Source organism: Pterocles gutturalis, unplaced genomic scaffold (assembly GCF_000699245.1).
Source record: "Pterocles gutturalis isolate BGI_N339 unplaced genomic scaffold, ASM69924v1 scaffold38620, whole genome shotgun sequence".
In the NCBI taxonomy this organism is placed as follows: Eukaryota; Metazoa; Chordata; class Aves; order Pterocliformes; family Pteroclidae; genus Pterocles; species Pterocles gutturalis.
The window spans coordinates 18,140-38,107 of record NW_010142218.1 but is presented as its reverse complement, the minus strand read 5'-3'; the positions used below and the strand labels follow the sequence as shown (position 1 = coordinate 38,107).

Genomic DNA, 19,968 nt, shown 5'->3' with positions numbered 1-19,968 from the left:
CCCGCGGATCGAGGCGTGAGCGGTTCGCCTTAGAGCACCGGGATAAGTTAACGCGTACCTGGCAGCAACTGCCAAGTCTTGAGTGGATGGTAATTGCACAACCGCAGGAAAAACTTCGGCTGCGTTTTCCAGGAGACCAGACTGGTTTCAGCGTTGTGCTTACTACAGTACCACTGGAGGAGCTGGGCAAATACTCCGGTGTCAGGTTAGCCAGTGTACTCAGAAAAGGTTGAAACATGGTTGTAGAGAGGCAACTTTTTTTTTTCCCCCAAAATGAGCATGGCTATGGTTTTCAAGAGCTCACATTTGGGAATACTTTTTAGTCAGCCTGTAGAAGAAAAAGCATCTGTTTGAGTTGTCGTCTTTGCTGTGGAGAAATAGAATCACTGAATGGTTTGGGACCTTAAAGATCACCTAGTTCCAACCCCCTGTCATGGGCAGGGACACCTCCCACTAGCCCAGGTTGCTCAAAGCCTCATCCAGCCTGGCCTTGAACCCCTCCAGGGATGGGGCATCCACAGCTTCTCTGGGCAGCCTGGGCCACTGCCTCACCCCCGCACAGTGAAAAATTTCTTCCTAATGTCTAGACCCAGCATTTCAAAATTAGACCGTGACGGTAACAACAGTGAAGCACCAGTACACCACAGTATTAAGTTCAACGTGGAGTTTGCTTTGGGTTTTGTTTGTCATCTTATTTTCTCTCACTCTGAAAAAAAGTCCTGTAGTTGACTCAGTATTGGTGCAGTTCTAGCCCGATTCTGAAGTGACTGTCCCTGTCAGGTAAACAGAGCAGCATGGGAAAGATTCCTGCTCTAAAGACAGGATATGAAGAGCCACTGAAAAATAGTTTGAAACCAGGTTTTGTTGTAACCTTTATGAATCTCTACTTAAGACTCATAAAAGGTTTGTGGGAGAGGCGTACAGTTCTGTGAGCACTCAAGAACCACTTATATCTCTTACTGTCATTTGCTGCACAATGATCTTGTACAGTCACAGTGCAACATCCACCATGGACCTCAAATTATTAACCTGATTACATACAGTACCTCCTCACTGTGTTTACGTATTTTCCCTTTTAGTCACTACTATAATCTTTTGGATGGTGGCAGTATTTTATTTTAGAATAATAATTATATTTAAAAAGTAATAACATATCTTTAAACAAATTGTGTTGTAGTAGAACAATGTGAATCTCATTTCCTTCTAACCAAGATAATTAAACTAAAAAAAAAAGAAGAAAACAAAATTATTAATTAATATTGCCCATTGGGTCTGCTTAAAACTTCCATTAGCTGTTGGATGCGAAGGCATCTAATGTGGGCATCTGATGTAAGTTTGCTTGTGATTTGATTTGATGCTGTATACTGCTTGAGATCCCGTTACTTGGTATCTGGAATTATATTCAGAAAACCCCATTGAAGAAGTAAAAACTAAACAACAAGAATAACAAGAATAATCTTTTTAATAAGACTAAGGAGAATAACTTGTCTATGTAGTAAGGGTAGTATTGCTGAACATAAACTTCTGGTTCATATAAGCCAAGTTAAAGGTTTTCTGTCAAAATCTGCACCCAAGCCATACCTATATAACTGAAATTGTAATCATGAAAGGAGAGAGCAGTAGTTCTCTGAGATAATTTCAAAAGTAAAATATTATTATATTGACTCAAATGTCAAAGGTGTGGAAATATTTGCTTATGCAATATACTGACTAAACAAATGTGCTTTACAAAAGAAAGATAAAAACCTTTACAGTAAAGTTAAAAGCCCATATCAGTGTTGCCTTGATTTGAACTGCTGTACAACAAAGGTGTTTATCTAGTGAGGTGTTGTGCTCTTGTCCGTTTGATTGCTCAGCAAGCAGAAGCGATCTCTGTGAAGTTCCCGTTAGATACCTAGTGGCCACAAACCTTCTGGATAGAGATATGCTTGTATATAACTAAAAACATGGCCAGGTACTTAAGCCAAATCAAATTAAATCAGAGGCAAAATTCATGTTAGTTTCAACAGTTTTTGCTCTTCCATAATTTGACAGTTGGCAGACTGAAAGAAACTGCATTTTCTTAGAACCATTTTAATCATGTTCACTTGTAAAGATTCTTCATCATAGGTAATTCAGGAAATACATAGACTCTTTTCATGGTTACATTTGTCATGCTTTATATTCTTCATAAAACAAGAGTGGGATTCATAGTAGAAATCAGTGGGAATTAACAAATTATGGAAATAAATTTCATTAGGCAGCTATCATTAAGAGCCTAAATATTTTAAAATCCGTCTCCGTATCATTAGATCTAGATTTATCTGTGTTTGCTGGTTTTTATTTTCTTTCCAAAGGGGAAAAAAAGTACCTTAATGTCCTGGGGCATTCAAGGTTTACTTTGGCGTCATCATTTGTTGTTGACTAGAGCAAAATGCGTAGTAGTAGAATAATTGAAATACTTTTTGAATTGAGATTAGTGTTTGAGCAAATACTTTGGTTGCATGTAGTAGCATATTTGAAACAGGGTTGCTTTTTATGCCAGCACTGACAAAATTGCTGTTCCTATTTATAGGAAATGAATTTGTGAGATTCCAGGTGTGCTGTTTTATTTTGTTCTGGATGGGAACTGAATTTATAGTACAGGAAGCTATATTTGTAGTGGTATTTTCATTTTATTTGCTTTTGAAGTTGGTAAGTGTCAAGTATGCATTGAATTCAGGACAAGTTTTTGCTTGAGTATTGGCTTAAAAAATTTTTTTTTTTTTTTTTTTTTTTGAGCCAGCTTTATTGTAAGGAATTGATAAAATCATGCAAGTTCCTTTTAAAAGCAAGACTAATTGTTCAGTTAGTAGGATGGTTTTGTAGATGTTGATATTTATTCTCCTGAAATGATGATAGGGGAGTTCCTTGGAGGCAGGTAGTATTATAAATACATATGTGTGTTTGTGTGTGTGCACACAGGTTTTTAAATAATGAACTATTAACATTGCACCAAGAAGAATAAACAGTTTTCTTTTCAAACTTACTTAACGATAGAGCTAAGCACGTGTAGCGGCAACTGTATGTTCTGCTTCTATGCCTTCTTTATTTCTTACATTGCTTCTTTCCTACTTGAGCTTTCATAGTCTGTGCTACTATATAGTATCCCCCAGCATGTGAGTGACTCATTTAATAAAACAGCTGAAGTGTATTTTTTTTAGAAAAAGTTCTGTCAGCAAATGTTGTACTACACACAGTTGAGGCATGCTGTCTTTTCTGAGAAGCTGAAAAAAGAAGCCAACTTTTAACTGTAAAGAGAACAAAGCAGAAAAAAATGCCGTGAGAAAAATGTAACAAATGTAAGTCAAATGTATTTTTTTTAGAAAAAGTTCTGTCAGCAAACGTTGTACTACACACAGTTGAGGCATGCTGTCTTTTCTGAGAAGCTGAAAAAAGAAGCCAACTTTTAACTGTAAAGAGAACAAAGCAGAAAAAATGCTGTGAGAAAAATGTAACAAATATAAGTCAAAAGAAAATAATTTCAGCAAAGCAAACAGGACGAGAAGAAAGGATTCTACTGCCTTTATGTACTTAAATAATACTTTTATATAAAACTATTTACATACAGTATTAAAATGCTTCTTGAAAAAACAAGGAACATCTCCTGGTGCAGAGAACCAAGCGGGATGTACTCTAACAAAAGATTAGGACAGCATGTCCAGGTTGAAACCTGTTGGATATCAGCTAGAAAAAGAAGAAGCAACATCTGAATCATGGGGTTGATGGACAACTTTGACAGACGAGAAAAAAATGCTTGGAGGATAATTAAAGGAAAACTCTTGCTGCTTGTGTGGGCAGGACGTTTACTGAAACAAGAGACAGAAAAGCAATGCTTATGTATTGCCTTTTAAAGGATGAATCCCACCTATTCTTCATTCACTGAGCAAGGTCGATTTGATCATTGCCACCAGCAGTACATAATGCACAGCATCCACCCTCGTGCCCTGCCATGGGTGTGTCCCTTGAGCCTATTATTATTACTATTCTTCCCACTGCTATATAGTTGAATAGAACTATAAATTGTCATTGCCCAGCTGACTGGTTATTCTCTTAGACAGATGGACAGAGCTAATGTTACAATTATCATCTGCAAGTTAACTGATTTCAGTCAAAGACATGTAGCCCGCCTAGATGAAAAGGTAGCAGGCTCTAATCTGCTTGTATTACAAATCAATCTCATCTTTCCTAGAGGGCTGAACAAACATTTTTATTTGTAATGCATAAAGAGAACTAATAATAAAAATGGTGCTATAGAACTGACAAAGATTGTAGTTTATAAACAAAGCCAATATCCTAAGCTTTCAGGGAAAAGGAAAAAATAAAAACCTCTCTGAGTATAAAGTATTTTAAAAAAATAGAGCAAGAGCCAAAAGAATGAGATAGTCAGCAGAAAACAGAGCCACCAGTGTACTTGCATGAACAGAAAAATACAATTGGAAAAGAAAAGAAGGCTTTTTTTTTAATAATAACTAGCAATCTGCAATAGTTTTCCCTTTACAAGTCATCTTTCAAAATACAGAAATACCCGCATACTTTTCATGCCAAGTGAGAATTCATCCTCATCGATAATACTTCAACATGTTAAAGACCTCTCACTATTTACAGTACAAGTTAGATTTGCCACACAACTGTAAAATAATCTGAGGAAATATGCTTGTGTAATAATGACCTTTAAAAATTAAAGCTATATTTAATTCTTTGAGTTTTAGTATTCCTTGAGAGCAGTAGGACATGTGGGAACTGGGTTATTACACACATCTGTGTAGGAACATAAAAAAATTCTAATCAGTAGAATATGGTAACATCATTTATGTTAATTTTTGTGACTTGGTCTCATTTCAGATGAAGTGGCTATCTGTCCTGCCCCAACAGTGTCTCTTGTTGATGACATGTCTCCTAATGGCCTTGGAAGCTGTACCTATAGACATAGATAAGACAAAAGTCAAAAGTGAAGGCCACGTAGACGGAGAGAAGGTTGAAAATCCAGTAAGTGTAATGAAATTTATCTAATTAAGTATTTTTAACTGTTAGTAATCTGGCTGTACCAAACTCCCTTCCTGAAATATGGATGTTCTTTACTGGAGTTACTTGCAGGAAGGAAACTAATATTAGCCAGTATTGTCAAAACAGTCTACCATCTACTATGGTGAGGTTCCATTTAAATTTATTATCTTTTATTTTTTTTCCATAAGCTGCTAAAGGTGAGGTAGCACATGGAGGGAATTCCCCAGCTTACAGTGGGAAGAACTGCTTACTGTTCCACAGAGGCTTCTTTCAAGCAGTTGTGGAAATTAGGATTAGGAAATTCCACTCAATGATTTAAGTTCAGTATTTCAAATAGAACATAAATGAATCGCACTGTGTTTAAAAACAAAAAACAACAAGCTATACTAACATGACAGATGCTTGTCTATGACATGGATTCCTAAACACTTTTTCCTTGTCAGTTGCTGAAACAAATGAATCATAATAAGTTATTATAGGGCAATGATGCAAATCGGAAAAAATGAAGATATGTAAGAGAGTATAATGCCTGTGTTGCTGAGATTTGCGTTTTGGTTTAATCACTGTTTAAATTTTTAAAATTTATTTTAATTTTAATTTTTTTTTAAATTTTGTTTAAATAAAAATTAAATGTTTGGTAAATATTTGGTTCTTTTCTCAATTTCGTATTATTTTTTTGAAGGATACAGGACTTTATTATGATGAATATCTCAGGCAAGTAATAGATGTCTTGGAAACAGATAAGCATTTCAGGGAGAAACTCCAGACTGCTGACATAGAGGAAATAAAGGTAGGTACAAAAATGAGTTAAATTAAGGTTAATGAAACCCATAATCATGCGCCATGTATATTGTATTTTTTCTTCCTTTTCTTTTTTTCATGGTCCTCTCAATTTTTGTGAGCTTAAATTTCCTCTCATTTTTATTTACTTAGATGTTTAACTCTTACTAGGTTTCTGTCTTTAGTCAAGGGACAGCAGAACTTCTGTTTGTTAAAGAATATCCCATAGCATAAAAAACACCCAACAACGTATACTCAAATGCAGAGTTTCTGCCTTCTGCCTATCTACTAAAAAGCCAGTTTCAGACTTTGTACAGGTAGGTGAACCTTCATACAAATCAAAACAGCTGCAGGCATAGTTCTCGCTTGCCGTTGCCTGCAGAGTAATTTGGAACACTGTTTTGAACATAGAGCTATATCTGCCTTTTGAGATAGTGCATCACAAATGAATATGATGACATGGAAGAGGATTACAAGAAAGATTTTAAAGTCTGAGGAAACTGAGTTGTGCTAGAGGTAGTCAGTGTATATAGGAAGAGAGTAGACCTCTGTCTTTTAGAGCTATATCTGCCTTTTGAGATAGTGCATCACAAATGAATATGATGACATGGAAGAGGATTACAAGAAAGATTTTAAAGTCTGAGGAAACTGAGTTGTGCTAGAGGTAGTCAGTTGGCAGACTGTCTTTTTCTGCTGCTGTACTTTCTTTTGTGCCAATCCACATAGCACTCTCTCCAAAACCTCACCACGTTCTTGTCTTTTCTACTTTAGTTCCTGGCTCTAGGTGGTGGCTGTTCTGCATTCCCCTTTATGAGCTAGAAATTCAGCAAGGGACAGGTAGGAAACAGTCTAAAGTGATAGACTTAAAGAGGAGGTCCTGCATTTTGCATTTCCTTTAATCCCTCATGTTGCTATTGGCAGCTTTTGGCTCCTTTTTCTTCTGTGCTACATGTAGTGCAACCCTTGAAGGTTACTGTCCATTTCCAGATCCTGATAAATATTCTTGCAATACACATTGGTGGCTGTTGCTGTGCTTGTACCTTCTCTCAAGTCTTACAGCCATCATCAAGTGGATGAAGAACACCGCATTTTGTGTGCATCTCACAGTTCTTTTGAACTAATTTGAGAACCTTTGATCAAGAAATTTGTCACTTCTTAAACATTATTAGATATTGCTGCTTTTACCCTTTGGAGGAGCAAGATACTTACAAATTTTCTTTTCAGAAAGCTTTTAGGATTCCTCTCTGTTTCTGTAACCATGGGCTTAAAAAAAATTTGAATCTGCTCTTTGAAAAAAATTTGAGATTCTTACAGTGTGGGCTACGGTATTGCCAAAGACTGCTACTAGTCTGCTGTCTTGCAGCTCATGTCTAATGGGACTCCTAAAGGCTACTTTCTTCTAGTTTTTATACTTTTGATTTTTGACAGAGTGGAAAACTAAGCAGAGAACTTGATTTAGTAAGCCACCACGTGAGAACACGGCTGGATGAACTGAAAAGACAAGAGGTGGCAAGATTAAGAATGTTAATTAAAGCTAAAATGGATTCTGTTCAAGGTAAGAGTGCAAAATTTAAGTAGGTGAGTTAACAGATGGGACTGTGTTGGAGAGGTGCCTGAAGTCCACCAGTTAATGCTTTGTTGTCAACAATCGCGACTGTAAGCTGAGTGTCCTTTCTGAGCTGGCCTAGGGCCAGTGAAGACCCATCCTTATAGGAAACTGGGGAGAAGTGAAAAGCCATCTGTATTTTATAAATAACTAAACGTGATTCTGGCAGTGGATTTTTCAGATACTTCTAATCCTTTTTCACCCTCTTTTTATAATGCATTAATTTATATATTACTCACTGGGAACTAGTAACATAGTAGGACTATGTGTAGGAATATAACATGACATAGCATTTCATGTCTTTAGGGGGTAGAAATTTTTTTTTTTTTTAAGTCAGTTAACACAAAGGTTTTATTTTTTCCTCTTTTTAAGCCCCCTTTCAGCCAATTGGAGTTATTGTACAAGTTTATAACAAACATTAAACATTTCAGTTTAGAAGATTATTTTTCTTATTTTGGGGGCAGTTTTAAGCACCTGAATAAAAACATTTGGAGTGAAAAAAAAAATTCTCTGTAGTATTTTCTTAATTGCTAATGAAATAGGAATTTTCTCAATTGCTAATTTCATTGCAATGCATTCCAAACTCAGGCAAATTTCTTGCAGTGAACAAAGTGTACAGGTTTCTAATTATTCTGGTTACAGTATGTTTGTGTGGGAAATGGTCCTATCCCTTTTTATTTCTTATTACTGAATAATTTTTAAAGTTTGCATTTAGAACTCATTCTGTAAATTTCTCATTAGTAGTTTATTTTCAAAGATAATTAGTTGCTCATAAACAAAGATCCTAATGGTAGACTACATCATCTTGTTTCTGAACTGCTGTTTTTCACAAAGAAGCTCTAATAAAAAGGGCTTAATTTACCTATGAAGATTATTTTATTATTAAAAACCTTTGCAAGTTATGGGGAGGGATCTCACTGAATTGAACAGGTAGTGTATCAGTTTAAAATAATCCAAGAATAAGGGGATCTGTCTTCTGGGCTAAACTGAATTTAGAGGTTGCAAGTGGACTGCAGAAGTATGCATGTGCAAATATGTGTTCATGGGGATGTTACTAGAGTCAGGAGAGCATCAGAGTAATTTGGGGGGAAAAGATATTTACAGTGTAGTACCTTTCCAATGAAGTCTTTAGGTGCTACCATAGTATAATTAATTAATAATAATACAGAGTTGGCTGAGGGTGTCAGATCACCTTTCTGTCCTTTGCTTTCTTTTAATGAAGGTTCTAGTCTATATAAAATACAGGTCCCTGGTAGCTAGACAGTGCAGACCAGCGGTAGCTCCTCCACGGGATTCAGTGCGTTGCCTCACATACCTGCCAGACCCCATGTTCATCCTCCTCAGGCAGCTCTTTAGCTGCCAAGAGCCCGATCTCATGCTCTTATTGCAGGCAAGCGGTCCAGTGACATCACGGTGACACTCACAGTGAGCTAGTTGACAGCAGCTGATGATATTGATTGTGTCCATAGTAATTTTGTGTATTTTGAAAATTTTTCATGCTTAAATGGACTGATTACTTCTAGCCATCTCTACTTCAATAAATCAAGAGTAACTAAGAACATGCTTTAGAAAAATAATTCCCCCCAGCAGATCAGATCTATTACAGTCTAAGATCTTACATTTGGGAAAGAACAAGAACAGATTATTCCAGTTCAAAATATTCAGATAACTACTAAGATTTGAAAACATCAAGAGTGGGAAAACATTTTGTCAAGTTTATAGTCAGCCCTGCCAGTGAGTATTTCACATCACATACAAGAAGTATGGCCAGGTTATCTGTAGAATACAGGTGCATCTGTACACGTAAGCAACACCTTGGAACATGTACAAAAGAGCATTCTGTAGTAACAGCAGGCAGAGCTCTTTGATTTCCTTTTATTTGTTCTGTTAATCTTTTCACTATAACACCACTTAATATCTTAGTGTTCTATCTGATCTAGAAAAAGAAAAAAAAAGCCCACAAAACCCGCTGTTTTCTTCCCTTTCAGATGGATCAGCTTTAAAAAAGAAAACCCACAAATTTGAGATAATATTCTGAATATATTCAGTCCTGATCGAGATGTGTTTTTAAACATTTTCAAGATTCTACTAGACTGATCAGTACAGGACAGAAGAATGTTAGGGTTTGGGTCTCAGTTCATACAGTAATGTGGCAAATAAATACTGTCAAATAGAATGAGTCTTTTCCCATAAATATAAGAAATAGAGGAAAATGGGTTTGGGAGCTGGTTTTTTGTTTGTTTTGTTTGGTTTTTTTTAAGCCTGTTATTACACTTTTAAAAGTGTTTCAAAAACAGGCTAGGGTGCATATATTTCAACAGAAATTATGATCTCTCCAGGGAGGAGTGATGGTTGAAATCTTCCTCAGCCAGTGTTTGCTGTTTTGTGATAATACAAACACAGCATTGAGTGTAAGATGATAGTTTGCTAAAGAATAACATGTTCAAAATCGTGTTTTCCTTTTTTTTTTTAAGCAAATAAAATATTGTTTGCTAAGCCATCTAGTAAAAGATCAAAATTATTATACATAACATATCAAAGTGTATGCTGCTTAAGATAGCATTATTATCTAGCATTAGTGGTCAGAAACCATGGTAACAGCTAGAAAAGCCAGTTGTAGAAATGTGTTTTGTTGTTAGCGCATTGTGTATTGATATTGTTGGGTCAATAAGGAAGAGAGAAATATTTGCAGCTTTCAGACACAGGACCTGACTCTCCACTGTCTTGCACTTCTCGTTTTGCACAAACTAAATTTGAATATCTGCTTACCTGATTTGGTATAATTTTACACCATATTGTTCATACATCTTTGTCCAGATATAAGTCATTTGCAAAATATACAGGGCAATGGAAGAGTCAGACTTTTTACAGTTCAGGAAAAAGATGCAAGTTGTTAGCTTTGGTACTGCATGTAACTTCAACTATCTAATTTATATAAAGGAGAATAAAATGTTTTTCTTTGTTTGTGAAGCTCAAGTAGATTGTACTTTTCCTTGCTGAAACACAAGCCTTAATTTGTGCATGTTAAATTTTTGTGTGCAATGCAACACTGGCACATCAGAAGGAATATCGTGCAAATTGCTATCTAGTGTGCAGATCTCCTTCAGGAAAAGCAACTTTAGAAGTGTTGCTGTAGTTTCCTCCAACAGTGAAAAAATTATCCAGTCCTCAGGGAGCCTCAGGTACTTACAAGGCACAAGCTCCCATATGAAAGTTTTTAACTTCCTAATCTCGCTTGATTTCAGACTTATTTTAATGTTTTACTTTTGTACCTTGTTCTTTCAGACACTGGCATAGACCATCAGGCTCTCCTTAAACAGTTTGAGCACCTGAACCATCAGAATCCTGACACGTTCGAACCTAAAGACTTAGATATGTTGATCAAAGCAGTGAGTGCTAAACTTACTATGGGGTTTTTTTGGTGTTAATTATTATGCTTTTTTCTCTGGTAAAGGCAAATCCTTTTATATATACCACTTCTTAATAAATGACATGCAGTTTTAATTTGCAGAGAAAAGTTGGTTGTCTCCATCGCACACTTGAAAACTGTTGTCAGTGTGCATTATGCTAAAGAGCCCTTAAATTTTGGAGTGGCATCTTAACAGAACTTGCATTCATGTGCTGGTACAAACAGCTTCAGGAATAAAATACATCTTTCTGGGAGCCTTTAAATTAAATACAGTTTTGATAGGGGTACATTTTTCCCCAAGTGTATTTTCTGATTTCTATTTTTAAATTATTTCAGTGTCCCACGGAATGGCATAATGAATCATCCCTGAACTAGCCATTTTAATTTTGGGATCTATTATATATGCATCAAGCTGCAAAGCCACAGCTGAGTTTAAGATAGCAATATTAGAAATTGCATATGCTGGGCATGGCATTCAGTGTCTATTTAGCAGACTCAGAGGATGCAGTTAAGCTAAGCATGGCATGGCGTTCTTCAACTGCTCGAACAAGGGTACTTCCCAAGGGGGAAAAAAGACTTTAATCTCAGATATGCTTTAGAGAGCACTGCATGTCTGACATGATAATTTTACAGGTTTGGTATTTTCAAAATAAATTGAAAGGTAAGGTATATTTTAAGTTTTCTGTAATTTTTGTGAATTTTGGAAAATTTTATGTCAATTTTCAGTAAATTTTTTTTTTATATAAGTATTAAAAAATTTTCTTGCCATCACTTCTGAGAAAATACTGGTTGTCTAGGAGAAGCACATCCTCAACAGGGCAATTCTTCCCCCCTTTTTTTTTTTTGTCTTCTCATTTCTCAGCTGAGATATTGACAGAGTGTTATGGGCATTTTAGGGGCTCTCTGCTTTGGAATTGTTTTTGAAAAGGTACAGGGAGCGCGAAAACTAAAACGTAGATAGTGGAAGAGACTATATCAGGTATAAACATGTTACTTTGAAAAGCACTACCAAAATATCCTTTAATACCTTGAGCTGTCTGAAAGCGATACATCTCTAAACTCTATATTAGTCAGAAATTCTCCCCTCACACCCTTACTCTATATATATATTTTTAAATTTAATCTTTATTAAGCTACTGGAAACCAACTCCCATGATTAATGAAGGCATTTTTTTCATTAAACTGTAGGATAAGCTACAAATGTTCTTATTCTGAAATAATCGAGGTAATGATACTATTTGAAGGTGTGCTTAATTAGTATGAGACTTACTTGAGTCAATTTATTACTAATGGATGAGAAGGGACACCTTGATGCTTTCTTACAGTACTGTGTAGTCGCAAAAATTGTCTAGCAGTTGAACTCTTGCAAATTAATTTCTGTGAAAATAATGAAGTGAGGAGAGATGTTTCTGCATCACTGTAATGTGAAAGGAAGCCTTCAACTAGCCTTCCTCATGTTTAAAAGGAGAAGGTCAATACAGACAACCTTGCCCACGGGTCTGAACAATACAGTGTTTTTAATATTACATGTGTTAACATAATCCTGTGGCATAATCACATGTCTACATGTATTGATGTTTTAGGCTACAAGTGACCTGGAAAACTACGATAAGACCCGCCATGAGGAGTTTAAGAAATATGAGATGATGAAAGAACATGAGAGGAGAGAGTATTTGAAAACACTGGATGAAGAAAAGAGGCAGAGAGAAGAATCCAAATTTGAGGAGATGAAGAAGAAACATGGAGAACACCCTAAAGTTCACCATCCTGTAAGGCCACAGTCCATTCGTACATGATTGGGTGGAAGCTTTCCTTTCCAGAGGGAAAAAGCTAATAGAGAGAAGGCTGTATCTTGTTTGTTCTCAGCACTTGCCCCTTCTCATTGACATGGGAGCAGAGTGTGGGAACAGTGCTGAGAGCATTACAAAACCACTATACATACCCCCATTTTTTCTCTATAAGTATGCTATTTTCTAGCAGAATTGTTCTTTGCAAAGAAGCTAGAACTCAACGAGGAAGATGCCAGAATGGTGTTCAATACTGTAGGGATGCCTTATTGGTGTGCCTGGCCTGCAAGGAACTGCATCAGAGCACCATTTCCTATAGAAAAAGCAAACCAATTGAACTCCCTTCAGCTATTATTTCTAGATGAGTCTGTGTGGCCATGACTGATTATTGTGTTCCTTTCCACACGGTATGCATTTCCTTGACACTCCCTCCTTCCCTGGGCCTTTTTGTGTAACGAAAGTGTTAGACTTGACCAAAAGGGAATTAAAGAAAATTCCATTGATTGCATTTGCAACATGACTAATCAGAAAATAAAACGTGTCAGAGAAACTATAATGCAAAAGTAATGCAAAAAAATTACACTTAATCATCTTTTGAATAGTTTTCTTTGTAACCAATCTATAGGGAAGCAAAGATCAACTGAAAGAGGTGTGGGAAGAAGCAGATGGACTAGATCCTAATGAATTTGACCCCAAAACATTTTTCAAATTACACGGTAAGAGGTTTACTTTAATTTAATGAACAAGTGAAATGACTTTCTGTTATCTTCTGCTGAGGGCAAATTTGTCTTAAGTCTTACACCTCAAGCAATTTGGATGAATCTGAAGACTGTAGAGGAGAAAATACTTACATTATTGTTTTTAAGTTTACTGCAAAATTTTAAATGGTGTTTAAAAGTTGAAAACAGAGTTTATGATCATAAAATAATACAGCCAATAACCACTAGTGATTTCTCAGGGAAGAAAGGGTACTTACAGGGCTGTCCATCTCTATAACTTTGCTTAACATACTATGTACTAGGAATAAATCCTCAGAGGTGTGTGTGGGAAAACCTGCTTTCTCATCATCTCTGCAGATAAGTGCCAGACACACTTTATATTTGGAATGGTCACAGAAGTGCCAAGCCTCTTCAGAAGTTTCAAGATTCCCTTAATAAAGCAAAATCCAAAATGCCCCCCAGTCCTGCCTCTGTATTTCTGAGTAGCGTGCAGCTGGAAACAGTAAAATAGTAGCAGAGATGAGGATGCATCTCAATGGGCATTTTGCTTTAAATATGATTATATAAATATGTAACATTATATTCCGACATTGTTGAATGCTTCATAATAAAGTATCCTTAAGCAGATCCTGCCTGCACTGGTCTGTGAAGGGCTGAATTCGGCTGATCCCAAAGATGATAAATTTAACTGAAGAAAAGTATTCTAGCTTGATTCTGGAACTTTTATGTTGGTTTATAAAATATATATGTATTATAGTTATTAAACCTTATTCTTTCTAGAAAGAGATCTTGAAAGATAATTTTCTGAAATTTTTGGGCAGCTTTTTTGTGCCAATCTTACCAAAACAGAAATAGTTGAAATAATCTTTGCCTTAGAGCTTAGTATATAAAAAAATTTGAAGCAGTTAAACAAACATATTACATAATAGCACTTATTTGAAGTAGACATTGTCTTTCAATTTCAGAGGTAGTATATTGAATAGTACTATTCAAAGTAGAATGTAGGATGAAAGATGGATTGTTAGTTATCAAGTATTCTACTCTTTGCATTTGTCATGAAAGGCCATTTACAGCGATCTCAAGTGCTGCATATTTATATAGATTTTCACTTTTTTTTGGAGAGTCAAAATGTTGGTTAGAGTTTTTTTAGAGATGTTTGTTACTGCTGAATCTGTTTACAAATTTAGCTGTTAAATTGGGACAACTTGTTCTCAGCAGTATTTTTTGGCAATTGAACGCTGCGCAATCTTGTTGTGACCTATTTCAGTTTGCTAATCTAAGAAGTAGGGAGATTGCTCCAGACTTATCCAACCAGCGAAAAATGGCACAGAAAAAATTACCTATGTAACTACCATCTCATTAAATGAGGTTTTTCATACGCAAGATGTGTATGCTGGTACTTACTTAACTCATGGAGAACTATTATGTGTATTATTACTTTCTGTACATACTCAACTTGTATTTTTAACACGTGTTTTTGTAGATGTCAATAATGATGGTTTCCTGGATGAGCAAGAACTAGAAGCCCTATTTACTAAAGAGGTAAAAAAAAAGTTCAGAAACTTGTTTCAGTAAATAGTTATAGGGATCTCTGTATTTTTTCCAAGTATATCTGGGGGCATTGGACTACAAATTATAGTATTCATGCCAAGTTTTGTGCATCCTTAATGTTTCTACAAAAGTGTAAAAACATATTAGCAGGGAAAATAAGGCAGTTGAAGCATAGGATTCAGACACCAGAGATCTAGTGCTCATGTATTTCTCTGCCACAGGCTTGTTTGAGATTTTATAATTAATCTGCAGTTTCGCTATACCCGTATAAATTGCAGTGCAGATAGCTGCTCTCCTAGTCTGGCTAGATGCAGCCTGGGAGAGGTTCTGAAGCTGGATAGCTGTGCTCATTTAGTGCTAATCAACAAGTCATAGGACTTGCTGAGAGAAAAAGGGTCACACTCGTGCAGATCGGCTGAAAGACAACATGTTGTGGAAGTGGCTACAGAAATGTCACATATTTTCTATTTAGCTAGTGTGGAGCACATGTACATCTGATAAGGCAGACAGGCTTTTAGTTTCTTTAAGCCTTGGTTTGTTTGTGAAAATGCAAATACTAACACTTCTTTGTCTCCCAGAGAGGTAATAATAGCAATATACTGAAATTCTACATGCTGGAAATTGCAGAATCAATGAATAAACAAAGGACCTTGGTCTGTTTTTGAGGAGGTCCTGTTTTAGTATAGCAGAAAAAAAACCCCTCAACTTCCCATTCAGAGATTCAGTACTATAGCTGTCAATATCTAGTCTTAGAATTTTTTAATAGATTTTGTGAGTTCGGGAGGAAATGTGCTATATAGCATATATAAAAGCATATGAATTCAAACTTACTGTAAATTTTTGAAGAAATTAAATTTGCAAATACAGATTTCTAATAATACTTTGCCATAATCCCCTCTAATACAATGACAATATATGGCAGTCTTTTTTGCCAGATATGTTCCACCATTTTGCAGTTTTGTAGTTTAAAAACAAATAGTTGGGGCCCTAAAATTACCTATGGCTAAGCAAGCAAAGCTGAATGACTAAGTAGAAGCAAATAAGCATGAACTCACCAGAAAGACATTGTGCAAGAAGAGAAGTGGACTATTAAATTAAGCACTCAATTTGTCTCGTGATATCCTGAACTCTTGCAGGGTCAGCTGCATGCTGTGGTAAAAAAACTACTCTCTCCTGTTCCAGAAACCACATGGAAACTCTGCTGCTTTGAATCAAATGTAGGATCAGACTGTGCATGCCGACGTCAATTTTATTGTAACGTCCACAACACTGAATTACAACAGACCACATGAATTAACTGAAAACTTCATTCTTAGCGATGAAAGGCTCACTTGTTGCTTAAATACTATGCTAAAAGAGGAGAATTATACACACACACACTCTCACTCTATTGGAAAAATGGTGAACTCGTGTTTTTACCAACATCTTGTGCTGCCGTTCGAAATATGCTGTCATTTGAACGAGCAGCCCTTTCTCCAAACTAACATTTGCTAATTTTGAATTTCAGCTAGAAAAAGTTTATGATCCCAAAAATGAAGAGGATGACATGGTTGAAATGGAAGAAGAAAGGCTGAGAATGAGAGAACATGTAATGAATGAGGTAGGGACTGATGTTCAGTAGAGTTGCTGATTTCCTTCTATGTTCAAGAAACAGTCCCCCTAACATGAAGTGTTGTCCAAGTACAGCAGAAAGGGACAACCTGTCACACTGAATGCTGTTTGTGATGGGATTCACAGAAAGTTACAGTTCTCAAGCCCTGTCCCCCTATTCTGATGTAAATGCCTGCTGAATAGTTTTTATTTAAGAAGTTCCAGTGCAGTGCTTGTGCAGTAGCCTTCATATTTTGCAGATACTGAGATTCAATAGAAATTCCTTGTGAATTTTGTGTCAAGCAGGGAAGACTCTAAATGTGCTTTTGCACTTGGCAAATGGGTAAGATTTAGGTGTGAAAAGAGGGAGCAGAGCAAGGTCTTCTTTCATGAAGCTCACTTTTGTCCCTTCAGAAGAGGGCGCAGAGCTCAAAGTATCACCTATGACAGTGAATACCTTTACCAGTTCTGGTAGGTTTTCAGCTCAAGAGACAGGAAAGGGAAGAGGATGTTTTGAACCACCATGTTTTTCACTCATATCTTTTCTGTATTCAACTGTATTCCTTAAGCTTGAGGAACAGAGCAAGCCTGGTCTCCTGTTAGTCATAGAGGGAAGCATTTCCTCCCTTTCCCTTAAAGGATTCTGACACAATTCAGTTGGGGTTTTTTTTGATATTTTAAAACCTCCCCATCCAACAGTGGAGATTACTCTGACTCACAGTTAGAAAATTATTACCAGAAAGCTACAAAATATTTTTCTCAAAAAAATCAAGCATGCCACTGTTTGTGTTTGGACTGTAACCACAAGTAATGTTTCCAATAAAGCCAATGAATTTTGAAGTAAAATGTGAGGAGTTACTATTTATTTCAATTTTTCTTTAGCTATATAAGCTTGTGAGAGAGAAGTTTTCAGAAGATGTGTCAGGTACTCCCTTGAAAATGGGACAGTTTAAAAATAAATTTTTTATATTTTAAGATACTTGCATAATGGGATTAAACATTAGCCCCACCAAAACCTGTCCTTTAGGTTGAGTTTAATTTTTTGCTTCAAATAGGTTGACATCAACAAGGACCGGCTAGTGACTTTGGAAGAGTTCCTGCGAGCTACAGAGAAAAAAGAATTTTTGGAGCCAGATAGCTGGGAGGTAATGAGCCAAGTGCAACATACTGTACTATTACCCTCACTCTAACCAGGAAACCAAATGGCATATGTCTGACCTTTTCTTTTTTTCAGTTCTGCTTTGGTATGTGTGTGGTTAAGCGCCTTAGCACAATGTAATGTACAGCATGCAGCAGGTAATATAATGCAGATGTAATCTTCATGGTCCACACACAAACAGAAAAGGTCTTGCGCCACCCTGTGGATTCTAGAAGAGCTTTTTCCACATGCTTTTCAGACAGAAAGTGGACATTTTGGTTTTGGATCACTTTAAAGGGAATATCAGAGCTCAGTTGGAAGCCAGGAGTTTTTTCACCTACCTGTAAATCTGTAGTAGAATTTTGCTGAGAAAATAGCTGAGGAATGGATATTTTGCCATTTCTTACAGTGAGCGTGCTAACCCTTTATAGTGTTGTGTATGAGTACTTTGATGAAAATTCTGAGGGTTGTTTAGTAAACTATATAATTCAGCTAATAATAATTTCAGTGGTAAAACAGTAAAAGTACATATGCATTCCTGGCTAGGTATGCACATTTGTATGTATTTTCTTGCAGACACTAGATCAACAGCAGCTCTTCACTGAGGACGAACTGAAGGAATTTGAAAGTCATATTTCTCAGCAAGAAGATGAACTTAGAAAGAAGGCAGAAGATCTTCAGAAGCAGAAGGAAGAGCTACAGAGGCAGCACGACCAGCTTCAGGCTCAGAAGCAAGAGCTTCAGCAGGTACACTTATGAGAACAGGATTTTTTTAATTTTCCTTTTCTGTGTCCTTGCATGTGTGATGGCTCATGACAATCCATAACTCTGGAGCATTCTTCACCTTGATTTCTCATATGAGTCCCAGCTGAATTCTAAACTAATGGTACCACAGCAAAACATAATCTGTTATTCAGGATTACAGCAAACAGTGCAAGCATCTCAACTCAGTAGTATATCCATTAGCAAAGACTGTACATAATGACTGCAAAATTTGTTTTAAGTGTATTAATTTATGGCACATCAGAGGAGGTTGACAGATTTAAGTTTTTCAACTGTGGTATATTATTTTTCACCAGGTCGTAAAACAGATGGAACAGAAGAAACTACAGCAAGGAAATCCTCCTGCGGGACCAGCTGGAGAACTGAAATTCCAACCCCGTATGTATCTTTCTGTGTAGCTACACAACCTTTAAAATAAGAGCTCCAATATAAAAGTCATTAAAATTGTATTTTCTGTTGAGACTGTTAACATAATGTGGTTTTAATTATCTTTGTAGAGAGGTTCACTCAACTGTCTTTAAGAGGGAATTATGGAACTCTTCTAAAGTATTCCTGAAATCTCAGTGCTTTTAAGTCTGTGGTTAAAAAAACCAAACCAAAACAAAACAGAGTTTTAACTCAAGGCACCAAATAGAGGATTGTGATATAACTATCAGTCTAAAAATATTGTTATCTAGGATTTGAGCATCCAGAGAAGAAGAGAGACATACAAATGACCACGTCTGTCTTATGTTCCATGGCTGCATTACCAGCCTCAAGTAGACAATATTTCTAATCTATAGGTCACCAGAGCTACTAAGGGTAATTTAAGGAAAAAAAAAAACATGAAAATGCAGCTGCAAGTTCTGAAATCATCAGCAAACTGTGAAAATTTATATTATTCAAAGGTAGGCAAAGGCAGAATGTTGTAAGTATTGTTGACACAGTGAGAAGTTAAATAGAGAAGCAAGTGCAATAGTTTTTGCAATGGTATTTGAATCTGCAGTGCCATTTGCAATGGCATCTTCATCTGCTACATACATCATCAATAGCATCTGCAGTGATAACTTAGAATCATAGAATGGTTTGGGTTGGAAGGGACCTTAAAAGTCATCCTGCATTGGGATTAAAGGTTTCATAAACACATGATATATTTCAGAAGGAACAATCTCCAAAGAACCAATGTCTTATGTAAGTAAAAGTGTTTCAAAGAAAACAAAAATGACTAGTAATCTAAGAAGAAACTCTGGATATTATAATAATGCAATCTATTGGGTAATCTCAACCAGATTTCATTGTTAGTCACATACAAAATTCTTCATTCCACTTACAAACCAAAAAACAGCTGGTTTTGTTTGATTGACCCTACACTAGAAGCTTTCCTTTAGAGACTTTTCACACTTGGGGCCAATTTATTTGAGAAGTTTCAGATTGTTTTATTCTTGTTTTACAGCTGGGGAACACAAAGTTGGAGATGCACCAAAACATCCTGCAGGAGGTGATCAGCCTTTACCACCAGGACATGTCCAAGAACCAGCTGTTAGAACTGATGAAGTTCATCCTTAACCACTCGTGCCTCAACTTTATAGCATCTTTATTAT

General features: G+C 36.2%; 1 protein-coding gene across 1 annotated transcript; it reads left to right on the top strand.

Annotated features, from left to right (window-relative positions):
• Nucleotides 1-4,863: 4,863 nt before the first annotated feature.
• On the top strand, nt 4,864-19,968 carry NUCB2 (nucleobindin 2). Its single transcript, XM_010084293.1, has 12 exons — nt 4,864-5,007; nt 5,708-5,815; nt 7,234-7,360; nt 10,697-10,800; nt 12,404-12,589; nt 13,233-13,323; nt 14,810-14,868; nt 16,385-16,477; nt 17,523-17,612; nt 18,182-18,352; nt 18,685-18,766; nt 19,821-19,968. The coding sequence occupies exons 1-12, from the start codon at nt 4,864-4,866 to the stop codon at nt 19,931-19,933; spliced, it is 1,368 nt and encodes a 455-aa protein (XP_010082595.1). The 3' UTR covers nt 19,934-19,968.